Source organism: Alosa alosa, chromosome 17, assembly GCF_017589495.1.
Source record: "Alosa alosa isolate M-15738 ecotype Scorff River chromosome 17, AALO_Geno_1.1, whole genome shotgun sequence".
NCBI lineage: Eukaryota > Metazoa > Chordata > Actinopteri > Clupeiformes > Clupeidae > Alosa > Alosa alosa.
Window position 1 is genome coordinate 6404593 of NC_063205.1, and position 19073 is coordinate 6423665.

Sequence of the window (19073 nt, forward strand, 5' to 3'; positions counted from 1 at the left end):
AGTCTTGATACTGAATCCAACTGACAACTTGACTTGGTGCAAACTCTCATTCGATAGATCTAGAAGTTACATGCTTTTCCTCGCCAGTGGAAATGACTCTCTTCATCTGTGTCCTATGATTCCTTGTATAGCCTACCAGTCTACATTGAGACAGATTTTTTTGTGACTTGGGAGGCCTAATGACTTTATTTATAGGCTATGTATGTATGTATGTATGTATGTATGTTCTTGAATTTCCCCTAGGGATCAATAAAGTATCTATCTATCTATCTATGTATATATGTTTGTTTAATCAGTTTTTCAGCGAATCCATGAAACGATAAATTGATTTTAATTATTTGTCAGAAAGATGACACCTACTGCAAGATTTATTCACAAGTTGGACGTCTGCAAATATGGCAACGTTAGTGCGACAGTGCTTTACGAAGGATCATAGATGACGTTCTCTTCACAAACATTCGCCACTCGTAGCCTACTACAGAGACACAGCTAATAGCCAGGGGAGTAATCCAATCATGATACACCCTCTCTGGAATTGTAGTCCAATCATCAAACTAGCAGGAGAGCAAACCCTCCCCTTAACCAGGACTCTGAGCCGAAGGATAACTGGCCCTTCAATGGACGAAAAAACGTTCCTCGGTCTTAAAACACGACCTAACTTTAATATATATTAGAATATATTTATACGATTTAATGTGGAGTTTCTCAGTGGTGTCAAACATGCGTATATATCCACGCAGTCAAAGAAGAGGACCACCGAAAACGGAGTTAACGTTATCCTTTTTATTTTAAAGTCAAGCTTGGTTGTTATCGAAGCATTTTTCCACTTAACTTGCTAGCTAGCGAAAAAATCCTTCGGACAGGGGGTGACAACAGGACGATCATCAATTTGATTCCTGAAATTGTAAGTATCAAAGAATGTAACGTTATGAGGGGAAACTAGCTAGCAAGCTAGCTCACGAGCTAGCATATCTTGACATGGCCTCAAGATGGCTAGCAGGCGTAGCTAACCTCTGTGGAGCTAACCAATCAGACAGCAAGCTAACAGTTACTGGCCTGTGATCTCACTGGTGAATGGGTTTCTTCGTGTTGTGTAATACTCAAACAGTGTACTTTCAGTCCCCCCTCCCATACTTTCAAGCCACGTAAACCATCGCTCGATATGTTATATTAAAAAATATAATTGTGTAACGTGGTGTTGGTTAAAACCATAGATTGTATTAAAACGTTAACCTAACTAGCTTGCTAGGTAAATGCTAGCCAGCTTTATTGGCTTATGTGCCATCAACAAACATGCGCGCATCAGGAATAATCCAATCGGCTCAAGTATAATATTAGCCAGGTGCATTATGTAATCAGCTACGTTTCTCCATGTTTATATCCGGAGCACTCCTAGCTGCCTTACATAGAGTATACATTCCTCCCCCTCAGTTCGTGGGCCTTCTAGTTAGCGTCGGTTTGCCCTTGGTCCTGTCTGAACTTTTTCTCAACTGATTTCCTACTACTGGCGGCTGGTAACGGGCTGCACCTAGCTCGAGGCTTGCTGGAAACGTCACACGCAGTCTTCACCGGTCTGTCAAAAACACACATATCAATCATGTTAACGCAGGTCTTTGGTGGTTTTTGTCTCTCTTTTTGATGGTTTGAAATGTCACACATCAGTATATACTGATTACATTGTCGCACCACAGAATATAAATTACTTAATTGAAAGCAAGCTTGTGGGCTAACTAGCTACCAAGCTAACGAAAGTTAGCTATTATTTAACGCTAGCTAACGCTACCTAATGTCCTGCAATGAAACTGGTATGGCGCAAGGGAACAGTGGGGAGTGATTGTTTCCGTGTTAAATTCACATGTCAAAGTATGTGACTTAAATTAATTATGACATAATTCTGTGTATTCATTTCTAGTCCAATGACTCCTTTGAATGTTTAAAGAAAATATTAATTGTATTGGTCTGCACTTGAAAAACATAGACAAAGATATGCAATATGCACCTCAACTGAACAAACACCTTTCCTGAGAAATCGAGGGAGTAGGCTTATCTTTTTTGCGTGGAGGTGACTTAAATCTGAAGAGGGTCACACACACACCTTTTGAACAACTTAGAATAGACAGGAGCAATACATGTGAAATGTAATGGTAACAATATTATCCTGTTATCCTATTCTGAATGTGGAAGGGTATAAGTTGGAGGGAAAGGCCATCATGTTACGAAACTTGGTGATATGTCTCTTATCAAAATACTTATAGCGTATGTGAAGCAAAGGAGTGGTAAAACACGTCATCATGTCGTTGTGGTACACTCATGTTTTTGACTTCCCTGATGATAGCCCCCCATATACCCCTTATAGTCTTGGTGGCCTGTATGCTAACTTTGGTCATGGAGGTGTGGTGACACTGAGCCTTGTCATGTTGTCAAAAATAACTGTTTCTGTCTGTGCTCATGAAGTGAATTGGGTGCTGCTGTGCAAACATGTGGACAGAGTGCTGTGTTCACTATAGACTACGTAATGGCATTCAATTCTTATCAATAGGGCTACCCGTGATTTTCACCAGCTACAAGGCAAAGTCACACTGATAAGATTGTTCGAGCTGAGCATGTTTTATAACCATGTGGAGAACATCTTGTCAGCCACTGTACACCTGTTTCAAATAGGGATGCACAGTATTGGACTTTTTCTGATAATCAATATGCCGATAGCAACGGTGTGACTTTGAACAAAAGTACAAATCTGTGTCGGTTATGTGCATAGGATATTTGTGACTATTAATCCCTGATGATCCATTGAGCTAATGAAGTGTAGTGGCTGAGCTGTAGAAAGATGCAGAGTGGTAGAGTCATGCTCATGAAGAGGGAAATGGGAGCAGTATTAGACATACAGATTTTAGAGAGCTTGCATCCTTTTAGACTGCCGTTGTGCCCTCTTATTGGGATTATAGGCTAACTAAGAAGGAATTACAGTGTGCTTAATTTACGTATGACTTTATGATATGACGATGACTAAATAAAAAAAAAGATGAGCTAAATAATCTGAAATCATTCCATGGGATTCCCTGGATCATCTCATCAGCTCTAAACCCACATGTTCCATCCAGAGGAGTAGATTGGCTAGGAAGACTGGGGTGGAGCAAGTGTCTCTCCCCTTCATGCTAGGTGCGGTGATGTCATGGTGGTACAATGAGGTATTTGGAGTTGGGCTAAAACCTGGGCCAGTGAGCGCAGACGTTGGACGCTGCTCTGTTTCTCTCAGGCATCTAGACCAGAGGTGTTAGGCTGATGGTCAGGGGTGGCCCTCTAGGCTGAGAAGTCCTCTGCCAGCATCACAAACAGAGAGACTGGAGGAGACGCTTGACGTGACCAAAAGCCCAACCCAGTGAGTCGTGTCTGTTCTGAGCTTGTGCTGTGCTTCTCCTGAACCAGCAGTTATGCAGCAGGTTGTACGGCTTCACTTTGGTCATCAGATGACTTGTTCTCACTATTGAGTTTTTTTTTGGAAGGTTGAATGCTTACTTGCTGTGACAGTGCAAAATAATTGCTGTGACAGTGTAAAATAATTGCTATTTAATATAATGACTGTTTTCAGTTCAAAATCCAGATCAATTTGATGTCCTTGCTATTTGTACGAATCTTTGTTAGCCTTGCTATGTTGGACTGAAATGTGCCATTCTTTGTCATAGCTGTTCAGTCATGATGAACTACCAGATTGGTAGAGCCCTCATATTAATGCGTCATAGTTTTTGGTTTCATTTAGCATCTGTTCTGTGTGTCTAGAAGTTTTCTTGCTATTGCCATTGGTCACTGTACTTTGATACTCAGTGATTTCTAAGCAGTGTGGACTATGTCATTTTTGACCTTTAATTTCCATCAAAACCATATGAGTAATGTCACTTGCACTGTCAAACAACATGAGATGTTTGTAGGACATAGAAAAATCTAGCCTATGAACTGTGAGTGCTAAAGTATCATTGTTCATAATTATTAGCTCCCTATCCAGTCATGTTCGGTTGTAGCCTTAAGCTTATATCTATTTGTCGAATTTGCACATTTCTACCACTACTGTCATATTACATTATTCAATTTAAGTTTAAGTCCCTTTGTTTATGTTACATTTTGAGTCCATTGAACATGCTCCGATATTTGTCAGTTACTAAACACCTCATTCCAATACCATGGACGTTGATATGGTGTGGCCTGTAGTCATCATCTAAATTCACCCCATACTCACTGAAGTGATTTATATGTGCTGCTGGCTTTTTAGTCGGTGTGACCTACTGCTGTTTTTTGTCCTTGTTATAATCACTTTATAATAACAGCACTAGCAGTTAATGGGACATTTAGCTGGAGAGAACTAACTGGTCTGAATGGCATCCTTTACCAAAGTCTTCTGTACGATCCATCACATGACATATTTGTCAATTAAGGTTGCATAGCTGTGCACTTGATTGTATGCGCCTATTGGCGTGACAGAGGCAGCTGTATATAGCCATATAGACCCTTTCATCAACAAAAACAATGCCTGAACGTTCTATTTGGGCCCCAATCTACTTCCTCTGCATTAAGATAACATATGGAATGTTAAAAAGGAAGTCTTGTGGGGCCAACTATGATGCTGATAATGGAACTCTTGAAAGGGTCCATAGGATTAGTGTGTCACTAGTATATTGTTTAGTCTGGTCAGCCACACCACAGTTCTCTGTCTTCTCTGATGTTGCACATTCCCTCAGCTGTAGTGAATGTGACGTATTGACTCTATTCTTATCAGATCACACTCAGATCAGACTTATCAAAATGAGCAAATTGGCTGTGTCCATGTGAAATAATAGATAAAATGGTGAAGTTCCATATTAACTAATAGTCTGTCTTACAATCTCTGAAACTAAAAATGTTTCATAAATACAGCAAAATTGCATTACAAACTGCCATCGGAGTACTAATTTAAAGTGTACAACTCAATAATCTAGTGCCAATCCTGGTCAGGTGCCAACCTCCCTTTACCTGGTCAGGGTTAGTGATGGTTAAATTGTGTTTTTCATATGACCAAAAATTCCTGAGACGCTGATGAGAGCTGTAGGAGAAGGAGAAGTGTCTTTCTTTCGGAAAGCTCTTCCATCAATAGCAGCCGGGGATTTGTTTATTTGATTTTGTTCCTGTTTCCCACTTTAGCGCTTTATGGACAGACAGCACTAATAGAGTGAGTGGTGCTGATGACTCCGCTTCAGGGAGGGTCATTACAGGTTTTGCCCGGTCAGCTGGACTGTTTTAGGAAACTGTTTTAAAGGACTTGTTAATGTGTTGTACTCTGTTTCTGGAGTGTGCATGGGGGATTTTGAAAAAAGATGTGAAGTTTAAGATTTCCACAGTCTTTGATTGGATAGGGATGTTTGTCGGCAAGTTGTTTGTATTGACATTCATTGCAGACGTGTTGGTGTTTGAATGGTATAGTGCAGGTGCCAAGAGTTTTCACAATTGTGTTTTTCATTGCTGCAGACGGATGTAATGCCAAATAAGCTATAATGTGAATTTGTATGTTTTTAGAGTTGATGAATGTTAGACGATGACGGTCTAACTAACCTGGAATCAAGGCTATTAGGGACCACCTGTGAAATCTTAAATATCTTCTTTAGTCTTCTTTGGCAAAAAAATGTGAAGGCCCACACCAAACCTCTCCTGAATCACCATTGTTGGTGTGTAGAATAATTTTGACCCAACTTTTTTTTGTCTGGATCGCAATGTTATGCGGGCAATTGTGGGCGTATGGAATTTCACACAACCACACCTAATGTTCTGGTAATGCCTCGATAAAGATGTTGGCGTGCATTTTTGACACAGTAACTTGTTGCGATGACCTTTTACGTCTACCACAACTTCAGCACTCAAAGAACAGGCCTTGCTGGAGTAGAACATTGGAATTCCACATCACTTTTACTTCCTGCCTGTTAGATTGTGACTCGGTTCTGCATTAGGATTATGATTGTCATGTTATTACCTTATCTTACATTTTTCTTTTGCTTCCTTTGTCACCATCACTTTTTAATGGAATACAACCAAGTTGGTAATCAAGCCTTTACAAGCGAACCTGAATTTTTTTTCCAAATACTAAATTGTTGTTGGTGAAGAGGCCAATACAAATGTGTCTTTAAATGAACAACTTGGATAATTGACCTCTTAATGGCCGGGCCAAGAGTGTAACCTTGCCTAGGACAGGATCCTGAGGACCTTTAATCCTTTCAGATAGTAGAGGTCCGTCTAAAGCTCCCGTCTCAGCTCACATCTCAGCTCACATCTGCTGCGAGGGTTGTGCTATCTGCCGAGCATGTTGTAGGTTTTAGGGTGTGTAGGGTTGCGTTATGCCTAGTAGGCTGTGTAGGGGGTATGGGGAGTGGAATGTGCTCCAGATGGACTCTTGTGCTCCTCATCGGGAATTTGTTATGGATAGAGGGCTATGTTTGCAGATAGAAGGGTGTGTTGCTGAGGGATGTCTTTGAGCCGAAGAATGAGGAGGGGTGTGCTGCGGACAGAGCGGATTGTTGTGTTGTGTGAATGGGGCGCAACTTGTCTGTGGCGTGTAACTCAAGATGCTGCCGGCCCGAGCAGTATAAATAACCTGGCACTCCGTGAGCCCTGAGACCATGACATGGCACAGCAGCAGCAGCAGTCCAACCCCCTGCCTAGCCTCTCTCACTGGCCCACTCTCCGCACCTATCTCTGGTCAGGCCCTGCCCTGGCCCTGTGTCCAGGCCTCGGCCCCTCCCTGTCAGTTCCACCACCCACTGACTGCTGCAGCATCAGCAGCCCCCCCCACACACACACACCCTGCCTTCAGTGGTCTTTTTTAGGAACATGCCTACCATGCTTGTCGTGTGTGGAGCTGAACCCAGCCCACGCTCCTGGGGAGAGTTCCCTCAGAACAGGCTACTTCAACCAGCAGCATGCTGGGCAGCACAGTGAAGTGTGGATAAATGGTCTTCAAATGCGTCAGTATTTGATAGCTGTCCGTTGTTTACCCGTGCGTGTTTGTTGAGAGAATTGTGTCATTTCTTTTGCTGTGTTGTTGACAAGCAGTCATTGTTATGTCAATATCTACTGGGCGTCCTTTGCATCTCGGTTCATCACTGGTGAGCAGTAAGTCAGGTTGTTGCTGGGTGCCTCTTAGGCTGACCTCCTGAGGAGTGAGAAGCCATGTGAGGAGATGTCTAGTTGACTGCTGGACACTGCCAAGGGGGCAGGCGAATTCCCGGAAGTAGAAGAATCAATGTAAGCTGGAGGGACCACTTCTCTGCTAACCCCCATAGAAGCCCATTCATTTTAGGATACCATAACTTCATATAACATATTAGATTGATAGATACTTTATTGATCCCCAGGGGATCAGTATCCTGTGCCGATATTGTAGCTTCTGTGTAATCTACATAAACAATAAATAGCAAAACAAGACTCGACTACCTCGTACGTAACATTAGGTTCCCGTAAGAAGAATGTTTAGCATGTCCGGTTGTAGTAAATCTAACGCACCGTAGGGGGATAACCATATTGTTTGGATAAGAAGCTCAGTCCAGCCAGAACGGAAACTTATGAACAAATCTATGTAGCCTATAGTAAACCTAATGAAAAACGGCACTAACGATAATAATTTCAGAGGTTTTCAATGGATTGACCGTAGGTCGCAAAAGTGGAAAGAAGATTAGCTTCAAGGCTAACTGTTAACTTTTTTGTTTTGTTTTAGCATGACTTTTTGAAGATGATCATTTGTGGTAGCTTCAACATTAACACGACTTGGTATCACTTGTGAAGATGATATTAATAATAATACATAAATAAATGTTTAACTTTGATGACTTTGAAGGCGAAGGAAGTGTGAAAAGAATTTCTGTGTATCTATCATATGAGTTACAAGATTCAGTTCGATGGCTAACGTCACAAAGTTAAGTGTAAGTCTGCGCAGTACTGAGGGGACCAACTGAAAAATCGTTCTATTTGACTCCGTGCCCTCCCATTGAAAACGGAGTCTGTTCGTCCATTTCTTTTACTGTCTATGGACACTGCCCCCCGACCCCCTCCCCATTGACCCTCTGATCCTACTGGCTCTGGTGTTTGTCCGGGCTCTGGCCTGCTTGGCTTAGGCCTGCTGTCCCCAGTCTGCGTTTGCATAAGGGCGCCTCTTAGCCCGTAGTCCATATATGAGCCTATTTGTGGACGTCGGTAATGGTCTTAGCGGTGGGGGTGGCTCAAAGCGGCTTAACCCTTAAAGGTGTAGGTTTTTGAACATTCTAAGTTCCGCAACAATTGAAGGTTCTTAAATTCTATGTTGAATTCAATGAACCCAGATATTCTTTAGAACGTTCATTTCTCAACATTCCCGTCACACCGGTGTGACGGTACTCCTTTTAAGGGTTAAAGCTGTTTCGCTCTCTAATCCGGCATGCAGATGGAGATGTGTGGCACCTGGCAGTGATGTGACATTTGTTTACATTGGACACTTTAGTTGTCAGTTGTCTCCTACCTACATTACACCTTATGATGTGGAGAAAGCAAATACAGTGTGTCTAAGGAGGGTGATGTGTGATGCTGATTGGACTCTCCACGCTTGACTTCACAGGACGTCAAGCTTTAATTATAGTCTTAACATGTCACTGATTTCTGTTTGTGTTTGCATCAATTATAACACTAGCCACGTTTACATGGATTTTTTTTTTTTTTTTTGTCATTCCGATTGAACTATTCCGAATGAAAATGTCAAGTCATCTGTTACACAGTGTACGTTCTATTCTGATCAGGTGTGTACAAGCGCTCTAGAATCTTTGGTCAGAATAGGCGTTGCTGGTTTACTTTTCCTTAACAAGCTACAGCAACCCGATTTACCGTTTACATGGCTGTTCAATCGGAATAAGAACGGAATACACTACCACCCCTTTCATTCCGATTCAATCGAAATACACATATAAATACACATATACACACCTTGATCGGAATAAAACTATCGATTCGATAGTTTTATTCCGATCAAGGTGTTTACATGTGTAATTTTTACTCCAATTCAGCCATTATTCCGATTCCAATCAGATTAAAAGTTTCCATAAACCTTCCTACTAAGGGAACAATCAGACAGGATCAGGTTTTTGCATTAAGGTGTGCCTTTCTTTAGTTCAACTCCAAGCGTCAAAGTGCCCACGTTTTTATGAAAACATGTGACACCTTGTGTTGGATAAGTGTCAAAGAGCGTCCTGCCTGTCTGTCCCTAAGTCAACCTATCTGCACATGTTATACCACCCCTCCTTTCTTTTAAAACGATGTTGTCCTTAAGCCTTATGGCAAAGTGTGTAGCACATCACCAACACATGAATTGGCCGACATTCTCAGCAGGCGGTCACAACATTTGGCCTTGCGCTTCTCTTCCGACCTCCCTGACCTCCACTCTTTCCTCTCTCCTGAATCCACAGGCCTCATGTCCTGAGCTATGGGGGCATTCCTGGACAAGCCCAAGACAGAGAAGCACAATGCACATGGCGCTGGCAACGGCCTCCGCTATGGCTTGAGCAGCATGCAGGGGTGGCGCGTGGAGATGGAGGATGCGCACACGTCCGTGGTAGGCCTGCCCCACGGCCTGGACGACTGGTCCTTCTTCGCCGTGTACGACGGGCACGCGGGCTCGCGCGTGGCCAACTACTGCTCCAAGCACCTACTGGATCACATCATCTCCAGCAGCGAGGACTTTGGGCCGGGCCCCGCCGACGTGGAGGGCGTCAAAAGCGGCATTCGCTCGGGCTTCCTGAAGATCGACGAGTACATGCGCAACTTCACTGACCTGCGCAACGGCATGGACCGCAGTGGCTCCACGGCGGTGGCTGTGCTGCTCTCGCCCGACCACCTGTACTTCATCAACTGCGGCGACTCGCGCGCCGTCCTCTGCCGCTCAGGCCAGGTGCGCTTCTCCACGCAGGACCACAAGCCCTGCAACCCGCTGGAGCGCGAGCGCATCCAGAACGCCGGGGGCTCCGTTATGATCCAGCGCGTCAACGGCTCCCTGGCCGTCTCCCGGGCCCTCGGCGACTACGACTACAAGTGCGTGGACGGCAAGGGGCCCACTGAGCAGCTGGTCTCGCCCGAGCCGGAGGTCTACGAGATCACGCGGTCCAACGACGAGGATGAGTTTGTGGTGCTGGCGTGCGATGGCATCTGGGATGTCATGAGCAACGAGGAGCTCTGTGAGTTTGTGCACTCACGTCTGGAGGTATGCGACGACTTGGAGAAGGTCTGCAACACAGTGGTGGATACCTGCTTACACAAGGTATGGAAGCCTACAGGTTGTATGACTACTCACAAAAACATGCCTGCAAACACTAGCTTGAAGTTGACAGTATCCATTTGCAAAGTTAATTCCCACACTGCAATATCATAATAGACAATATACGCTTATTTTGAATTTGATGTCAACAGCATGTCTCAAAAAAGGGTGGGCTGGAGGCATCGGAGACCTGGGAAAGCTGTGTAATGCCAAAGAAAACACACAGAGGAACATTTCACAACTAAATTAGGTTGGCTGACACAATGATTTGGTGTAGAAAGAGCATCCAAGAGGCAGTCTCTCAGAAGTAAAGAAAGTAAAGTAATCTTTATTACTCTGAACCTGTGTGGGCAAATAATGCAATGTGAAGAATTTTGGGATTTCATCATCTACAGTTCATTATATCATTAACATATTTAGACAATGCAGAGAAATCTTTGTAAAACAAGGGACAGGGCTGAAAAACAGTATAGGCTTATGTTACACGGTTGCCATTTTTTATATTTTTTTCGCGTGAATACGAAGCTTTGGTTTTATACAGTTTGGAGACTTGCTGTAAGTAAATGGAGTTGGATTTCATCAAAGAAGTCACGAAAGTGAAGTCACAGAACTTTTTAATTTCCCAAGGGACAAAGACTTTCATCGGCATGACAAGGGTATTGGATGGTCGTGATCTTTGGGGCCTCAGATGGCTCTTAAAAGCAGACTGGTTTCTGTTAAGAAAATCATTGTATTGGCTCAGGAAAGGCCATTGTCTAAGAACAGTGTAATGCTCCATCCACAAATGCTCCTCTACCATGCAAAGAAGAAACCATATTTATACTGTCCTGTGGTTAGACCAATCAATGGAAGTCATGGGCTCTGCCTCAAATTTATTATTCAATTGATACCGTCCATTTATTATTGCTCAGTTCAGAAGCCAGCATGTATGATGGTATGGGAGTAAATTAAGTGGCTATGGCATGGGCAGATGTAGCACATCTGGAAGGCACAAATATTGTTCATATGCTGTCATCTAGATAACATCTTTTTCAGGGAAGACCTTGAATATTTCAGGAAAACAATGCCTAACTGCATTCAACACCTATTACAGTAGAATGGCTGCATAGTCCAAGTGCTAAAATGGCCTGCCTGCAGTCCAGACCTGTCACATTGGGTGCATCAAGGAGCAAAAAACATGATTACGAAGACTGCAGACTGTTGAGAGAGAAATACTATAGTAGGCAAGAAAGGGACAGCATTTCATTCTCCACTCCAGCAGCTGGTCTCTTTTAGTCCTTAATGTTTACAGACTGTTTTTAAAAGAAGAGGTGAAGTAACACAGTGTCCCTGTCCCACCTCTTTTGAGATGTTAATGGCATCAAATTCAAAATGAACATATATATTTCCCCCCCAAAAAACAGTTGATACATTGTTGTACTATTTTCAATTAAATATAGGGTGTATGTGATTTGTAAATCATAGCATTCTGTTTTTGACTAACATTAAAGAAGTATTGAAGTATTGTAGAAGTATTGTAGTTACATTCCTTGAAGTAAAAAAAAGTATTGTAGTTACATTCCTTTTTTGTCCCTTGACCCTAACCTTACAAAATTCATACCCAAGCAAAAATTGTGCATACAGTTTAGATGCATTGTATGACTGTGTGCACTCAGGGAAGTCGAGACAACATGAGTGTGGTGTTGGTGTGTTTGCCCAACGCACCTAAAGTGTCCGAGGAGGCTTTGAGGAAGGAAGCAGAGCTGGACAGCTTCCTGGAGTCTCGAGTGGAAGGTAAGAATGTCAACCAGCGCAGGTCTCACTGGTGTGTCCGGAAAAACTTTTTTTTATTTAAATATTTTTTTTTATTTGTGATAGCTTTATTTCACCATCACAAAATGTAGGTGCACCCCAAATTTTTCATCGTGGCACATTTAACGGCACAATTTCAAGGTCACCTTTTTATCTCTCTCCATATTACATTCCGTGTCTGAGTTGTTGTCAGAGCATGGACCGGGAATGAACAGTAGGCCTAAATTAACTAAATTCCATAGCCTAGCTAGGTTAGCAACACAAGTTGATTTGCTGATTTGCACCTCTCAAGTTAACATTGCTACTCGCTACTTATCACGACAGCTGCAGGTTAAAAGCTGCGTGTGTGAAAAAGACACACAGGCTACGGGAAACACCGACTGTCATTCTTAAAAGTAGGCTATATCGATACTAATACAATACAATAGGTATTGTGACGTTCCTAATTTCAGGGTATTTCGATACTTTTGTAGTATTGGTGCACCATGTAAAGGAGAACAAACGCTTAGTTTGTGGAGAGACGGCAGATGCGAGGAAAGTCTAGGCGCTTTCCTTTATGACATTAGGTGCACCAGTGCGACCTAGGAAAAATTTTAGTCGCACCCTTAAAAATTTTGGTCGCACTCTAGAGCCCTGCATCACCTCTTTTTCACACGTTCTTCTATCATATCTTCCAGTGTTCTACTTTGTGATTTCCACCAATGCTGAGTATAACCTCAGTAAATTATATGGATATTTGTACAGTTACTAACACCTATTAGACATATTTGTATCATTATGGAGGCTGTAATGTCTGGCACTAAGGTGGTAAACTTTAATTTGGGGGCTGTTGTGTGGGCTGATTGTAGACATATTTTCCACGGTAGAGCAAATTCCACATTATAATTCATTTGACAGAGACTGCTGAGCCATGTCCTCAGTCAAAGCTGACCGAGCATTAATACAGTCTCATGTGTTCCTAAACAAATATGGCTCCAGCATCTTCCTGGAAAAGTGGAAGTTGGTGCTGTATAGATTAAATATGAGGAGCCATCCTGCAAAATACATTAGCCGCCATGCACCCATACATTAGCAGAACCCTGTGTGGATTCTCATTGATCCGGTCTCCTCTTGGCCACTACTTTGTCTCTAGATATAATGGAAAAGTCTGGAGAAGAGGGCGTCCCAACCATGGCCCACATCATGCACCAGCTTGCCAAAGAGAGCATCCCAAATTTACCACCAGGAGGTGGTTTCAACAGCAAGTAGGAACATCTCCACTGTTTTACCTCAGCCAGCGTCATGGCCTCACATACTTGTGTTTGTTTGCTTGGACAAGTCTCACCTCTGTGTCTGCCTTGTCTCCTCCCCCAGACGTAGTGTGATCGAGGCAGTATACAACAGGCTCAACCCACAGAGAGAGGAGGATGAGGTGAGTCTTACACTTTCACTCATTTCTACCCCTTCTGCCCCCTTCATATTAGTAGCTCTAGTCATGTTCAGCTTCTCACAGACTTCAGTGGTTTCAGGAGCCATAGTTCCCCAAGGATTGGTTCTATTGTTGCGTTTGTACAAGTTGTGTTTGTGTTTGATTAGTGAATACATTTTTCAAAATGTTACTAAATTCACCTCAATCACAACTTGATGTATCCTCACTCTGGGCAAAGGGGAATTATGTTCTACGTTCTCAACCATTTCCTTGGATGGTAACAGTTGTTGGGACTGTTTATTTGAAGAAGCAATCAGGCCAGACTCTACAATTTACAAGTGATCACTGAGTCATAACTCCCCTTTACATTCAGAGCCAGTGTGGTGAAACATGTGTGCAGTTACATTATCAGAGCTGAATCTTCTGCTCACTACATTGACCCTGTGTGTTTGGCTAAGTTGAGGCATGGGCCACAGGTTTCAAAAGGGGTTGTAGACATTGGCTGTGCTTCAAAATGACCATCACTAATGAGAATCCAAAGGTAGGTTGGTCTGCACAGCCATGCTTTGAAAAGAGTGTAATTTTGGAAGTCCTCAATGAGCTCTATATTGTGAACTGACAGTCTAGAAGGAAGAGTTTCTTACATTTTGATTTTGTGAGTCTATCTCCAATCCCTGTGTTAGACCCCTTAGATCCAGTCCCCTCTCAGTGTGGGTACTTCAGGTGGGTTGTCTGTGTGTGAGGTGGGTGGGGGTGTGTGGCGGGGAGTATCACAGTGCATGTTTGTCACTTCCTGTCCAAGTCTTGTGTTGTCTGCTCCCCCCGCGTCTCTCACACGTGGGTGTGCACAGTTGGCTTGCTGGTTTGGGTGATTGGAGCAGTCCATCAACATGTCCTCCAGACACACACATATATATACACACACACACACACACACACACTTACACTCACACTCACACAGAGAGGGAAGGGAGCAGAGAACCCAGCCTGCACCCAGCCCTCTGGTGTCCTTTACCCTCCTAGAGGGCGCCAGGTCATGCCAGACAAGTCTCTCCCCTTACGCACTCATTCTTTTCTTCTTTCTCTCTCTCTTGCGCTTGCTCTCTCACTCTCTCATGCTGGCCTTTCTTTCTTTTACATTCTTTCTTTCTTGCTATCAGTCTTTCTCCCTTCTTTTCCTTCCTTTGCTTCTCTTTCATTCTGTCTCTCTTCCTCTCCTTGATCTCCATAACCATCTATCTCTCTCTGTTTCTCTCTCTTCTTTATCTTCTCTCTCTCTCTCTCTCTCTCTCTCTCTCTCCCTCTCTCCCTCCTACCTCATTGACACTGGCCCGTCTCATGACCTCAGGATGGCGCGGGGGGCTCGGACGAAGAGTCCTCGCGGGCCGCTGCGGCCGCCCACCTCCTGGAGGCGCTGCGGCAGTTCCGCCTCAACCACCGCGGCGAGTACCGGCACGTGCTGGAGGAGGCGCTGGCCAGCTACCGCACACCGGGCTCCAGCTCGTCACAGCCGCTGCCCACCTCCTCCTCCTCCTCTTCCTCCTCCTCCTCCTCCTCCTCCTGCCCCGACAACAGAGAGGGAGAAGAGGACGAGAACATGCTCCGCTCCCCGCCCCCCTCCCCAGCCTCCGAGGAGTCCTCCGAGGAAGAGCAGAAGCCTCAGCCAGACCAACCCGACAAACCCACTGCATGACCTCCACAGTCCTGTGGACACACACACACACACACACACACACACAACCCCCATACACACACACACACACACACTCATCCTGCTCCTCCTCCAGCTGATGTTTAGACTCAGTCCCCCCACCACCACCACCACCACCTCTGTAGAGTGTGGTACGACCGGTGCTGATGACTGATTGTGATTTTTGTTATTAGCATCAGTGGTTAGCCTCCCCGCAAAGAGCTCAGAGACAGTCTGGGGCCAAAGATCTTTCCCACCTTTCCCAACTACGACTGTACTACACGACATGGTCACTGCTCAACACAATTTACAGCACTGTATCTCCAGTTACCACAATCTACCATTTCCACTTTCCAATAGCACAGTGTACAGCTTTAGCAATATTCCAAGGCTACTACCATTTTTAGCAGTCTGCAATGCTAATTTACCAGCTAGAACGGGCCACAACCTAGACAACTGCCTCACAAATTCCTTGCAGGTTTGTACAATCTACAAACTTTGAGGCCTCAGTTCAATTAGCTCAGTCCAAAGTTTGAACACTATCGTAGTTCACAGTCTAAATAGACGTTAGCACAGACTAAACACTCTCCTGTTGGCGGAGTCCGCAGTCTAAACATTTGCCCTTTATCAGTGCACACCATAAACTTTCTCTTTACAATACAGGATTCAGCATAAACCTCCCCACACTTACCTTTCCCAGTGTACTGCTTACACACGCCCCAGCTGTATCCCCGGCCTGTATCCCCTGAGTAAGCATAGTCCACACTCTTATCTCTTCCTAGTTGCAGCTACGCTCTCCAGCAGTGCTGTATGGATTGACATGTGCATCTACCCCCAGCAGTGTGGGGAGGTTAGGGCGCTCTCCTCCTGCATGTGCTTTCTGCCAGGCGGGTTAGCAGTGCATTCAGGGGTGGGCCGTTGTGGATGATGGGGTGGGTGGGGGGCAGTAGATTAAGTCTTTCCCAGTGTTGATGCATGCAATAAACATATGGGACTTGTATTTCTGAGAGAGAGCGAGTGTATGTGTGTGTGTGTGTGTGTGTGTGGCTGTGATTTTGTGTCAGTGATCCGATGCTTAGTGTTTTGTGTTTGTTTATTTGTTTGTTTGTTTGGGAGGGGGTTGACGTGGTGGTAAAGGCATTTGAGAGATGTGTGATGTGTTTTTATTAATGTGTATACAAAAATGGACTACAGTCTCAAATATGCTGACTGTAGAGTATCATAATCCCTTGATAGAGGATCCAAAAAAAGCACAATCAAAAATGTATTAGCACTTAACCTGAGATCACCTGACAAGGCAAGTCCAGGAACCTTCTGTGAGCTGCTCCACATCCATCAGATTAATATGATGCCTAGAAACAAACTGCAGTTTGACTTAAGTGCTCTTGGGCTCGACCTGCACTAACGGCTGTCCCAGCCTGGAATGTGTGTGTGTTATCTTGCATAAATTTGCACTCATGCTCAGACCAGTGTGTAACCAAGGAGCTTTAATGCATCTGTTAGTAGAGATGACAGTTTTGTTTTGGGGGTTTTGGTTTGTTATGATTTGTGGTGCATCTTTGAAGATGTTTATTATGACAGACATGCCTGCTCTTATGAAGAATAATCCATCCGCTCTTCTTGTCGGCATCAATAGCTCTGTCATGCCTCAGGACTGTGGAGCTTTGCATCCTCGCAAAGAACTTATCCTGCGCAAATCATCTCATTATCACAAGAGTCACTTCACCTTTTGGTTTGTTTTTGGTTTCTAACATGAACGCATTTGGGGGCAGTCTAAAGGGTTTGAGGTCAGAATGCAAAAGTATCCATGTATTTTGTTGCTGTTTACCAGAAAGGTTTACAAATAAATCTTGTTGGACTATATTTCCTATGCCTGGGTTGTCTTCCTTTCCCAACTTTTTTTTTTAAATTTGTGTCTAATTAGGTGATCTTGGGTCATAACGAATAATAAAGGATTGTGAAATAGAAATAGATAGAATAGAAATAGAACACTTATGATTCTAAACGAGTTCACATGGTGTCTTGCATGTGCACTGGCTAAAGTGAGTGTGACGTGAAATGTGTGGTTTCTCAGTAGAGAGGGTGTCGTTTGAATTGGTTGGCTCCTACTGAGAAGGGTACATGGCCTTTACATACACACCATTTGTCCAGTTTATGTTTGCTTATGTGTCTGTACATATGTTCACTTTCTTCTTGTTTGTGTTTTAACTTTTCTTATTTTGATATTTCATTTATTGGGTGTATGACCTCATATATATGTATACCTCATAAGTAGCTCTTCCTGGGTTGAACTATGCTCTGGCACATTTGATACAATGTGGGTTTAAAAAAGGAAAAACAAATTACGCTTTGTTCATTTAGTACTTATAAAATTTAATTTGGGTCATAAATATGGAACCTGGTCAATTCTGTTTGTGTATATCACAGCTCTGCTAATTGAGCAGAACCTCAACATTTCCCATGCGCACTAGACATGAATGATACTTACTTACTTTTCTTTTGCATTTATTTTGCATTGCTTTCCTCTGCATTCTTGCTCCTGTCTTTTTTCCCCCCATTTGTCTCATTTCTTTGTCTTTTGTTTTTCTCCCCTATGGCAGACTGGTGGTGACCCGGATGACCCATGGTAGCCTGAGTGATAGTCACCTCCCATCATCAACACCAGAATGTCAATTTTACACAGAAGAAAATGTCCCCATTCTTTTTCTTTTTTTTTTTTCTTTTTAAGAAGAGATTCATAGGAAATGTTTTAAGCCGTGTTTGGCCCACACACAAAGGAAATGGCATACACACATGCATACACACACCAACACACACACATGGTCGAATGGGCTGGTTTTTGAAAGTTGCAGTTTTGTACAGTAGATACAATATTTTTTTTTTTTTTTTTTTTGTCCTTTTTTGTGATTTCCCCACCCTTCCTCACACCTGCTCCCTTGAGACTGCAGTGGTGCATCAGCGATTCCATGAGGGACTTCTTGGCGCGACACGATGTGGAACCTCCAGGAGGTGTGGCTCAGGTGTCTCCTGTGGTGCACTCTGGGAATTTTTTTTGGGGGTGGGAGCCTTGCGAGGCAACACGGTGCCAACACATGTCCAAGTCTGTTTGAGGGGGTGAAGTGGGGAGGATAAGGCTTTAAGATTCCCCACATTACTCTTTCTTTCTCACAAAGAAGCTCACAGACACATGCAGATTTCACACAAACTGTCACACACCCCCCCACATTGTTCAAACCTGGCAAAGACAAGCTAGTCCAACATGGTGCTGTGTTCAGGCTTCACATGTCTAGTGCTCTCCACCTCCCCTAGCTCCACCCACCCAATTTCTTCCTGTAATTCTTCTCGCAGTCTCTGGCTGTAAGGGCACATCAGCACAACACCAGCGGCGCACTGCGACTGCCTCCCCCTTTGCAGGTGTCTGTTCTCTGGTCCCGACTGCTCCACGCGTACCCTGCATGCCGATGTTCCTCGCCTTGATCATCAGCGGAGCTGCCTGGTGCTGGCGGTCTAACCCCAAGGAGAGGACCAAGAGTGGCCGAGGGCTGTGGAGGATCAGCCGATAGCCCTCACTGTCCCACGCTCCATCCCTTCCTCCCACACTTCCTCTGTGTCTCCTTGACCTCCAGCCACAGGACTTACTTCCTCCATCTTGCCTTCTGTTTTTTTTCTCTCTATCTCTTCTCTCTTTTTCATGGAACTGAGTTGTAGATTTTAAAATGGATGATTTTCTGGGGGAATGATTTAAGCATTTTAATGCTCTTTTGAGAAAAGAGTCAAAGGGGGGTCGGATTGTAATGGATAATGGGTAATGTTTGGATTGCACTCACATTTGAATACAGAAACCTATATATGGAAATCAATAAAATATTTGAGAAAGTTAAGATTGTTAGAGTATT

General features: G+C 43.8%; 1 protein-coding gene across 2 annotated transcripts; it reads left to right on the forward strand.

The window, feature by feature from the left end:
- The first annotated feature begins 536 nt into the window (after positions 1–536).
- On the forward strand, positions 537–17923 carry ppm1bb (protein phosphatase, Mg2+/Mn2+ dependent, 1Bb). 2 transcript variants are annotated; one of them, XM_048267874.1, is made up of 6 exons: positions 537–904; positions 9444–10291; positions 11944–12061; positions 13212–13323; positions 13433–13490; positions 14836–15300. In XM_048267874.1, exons 2-6 carry the CDS (start codon positions 9461–9463, stop codon positions 15178–15180), a joined length of 1464 nt encoding a protein of 487 aa, XP_048123831.1. In that variant the 5' UTR covers positions 537–904; positions 9444–9460; the 3' UTR covers positions 15181–15300. The 2 variants fall into 2 exon arrangements, with proteins under 2 accessions (XP_048123831.1, XP_048123832.1); XM_048267875.1 differs by lacking the exon at positions 14836–15300 and adding an exon at positions 17778–17923 and having other exon boundaries at positions 543–904.
- The last annotated feature ends 1150 nt before the right edge of the window (positions 17924–19073 follow it).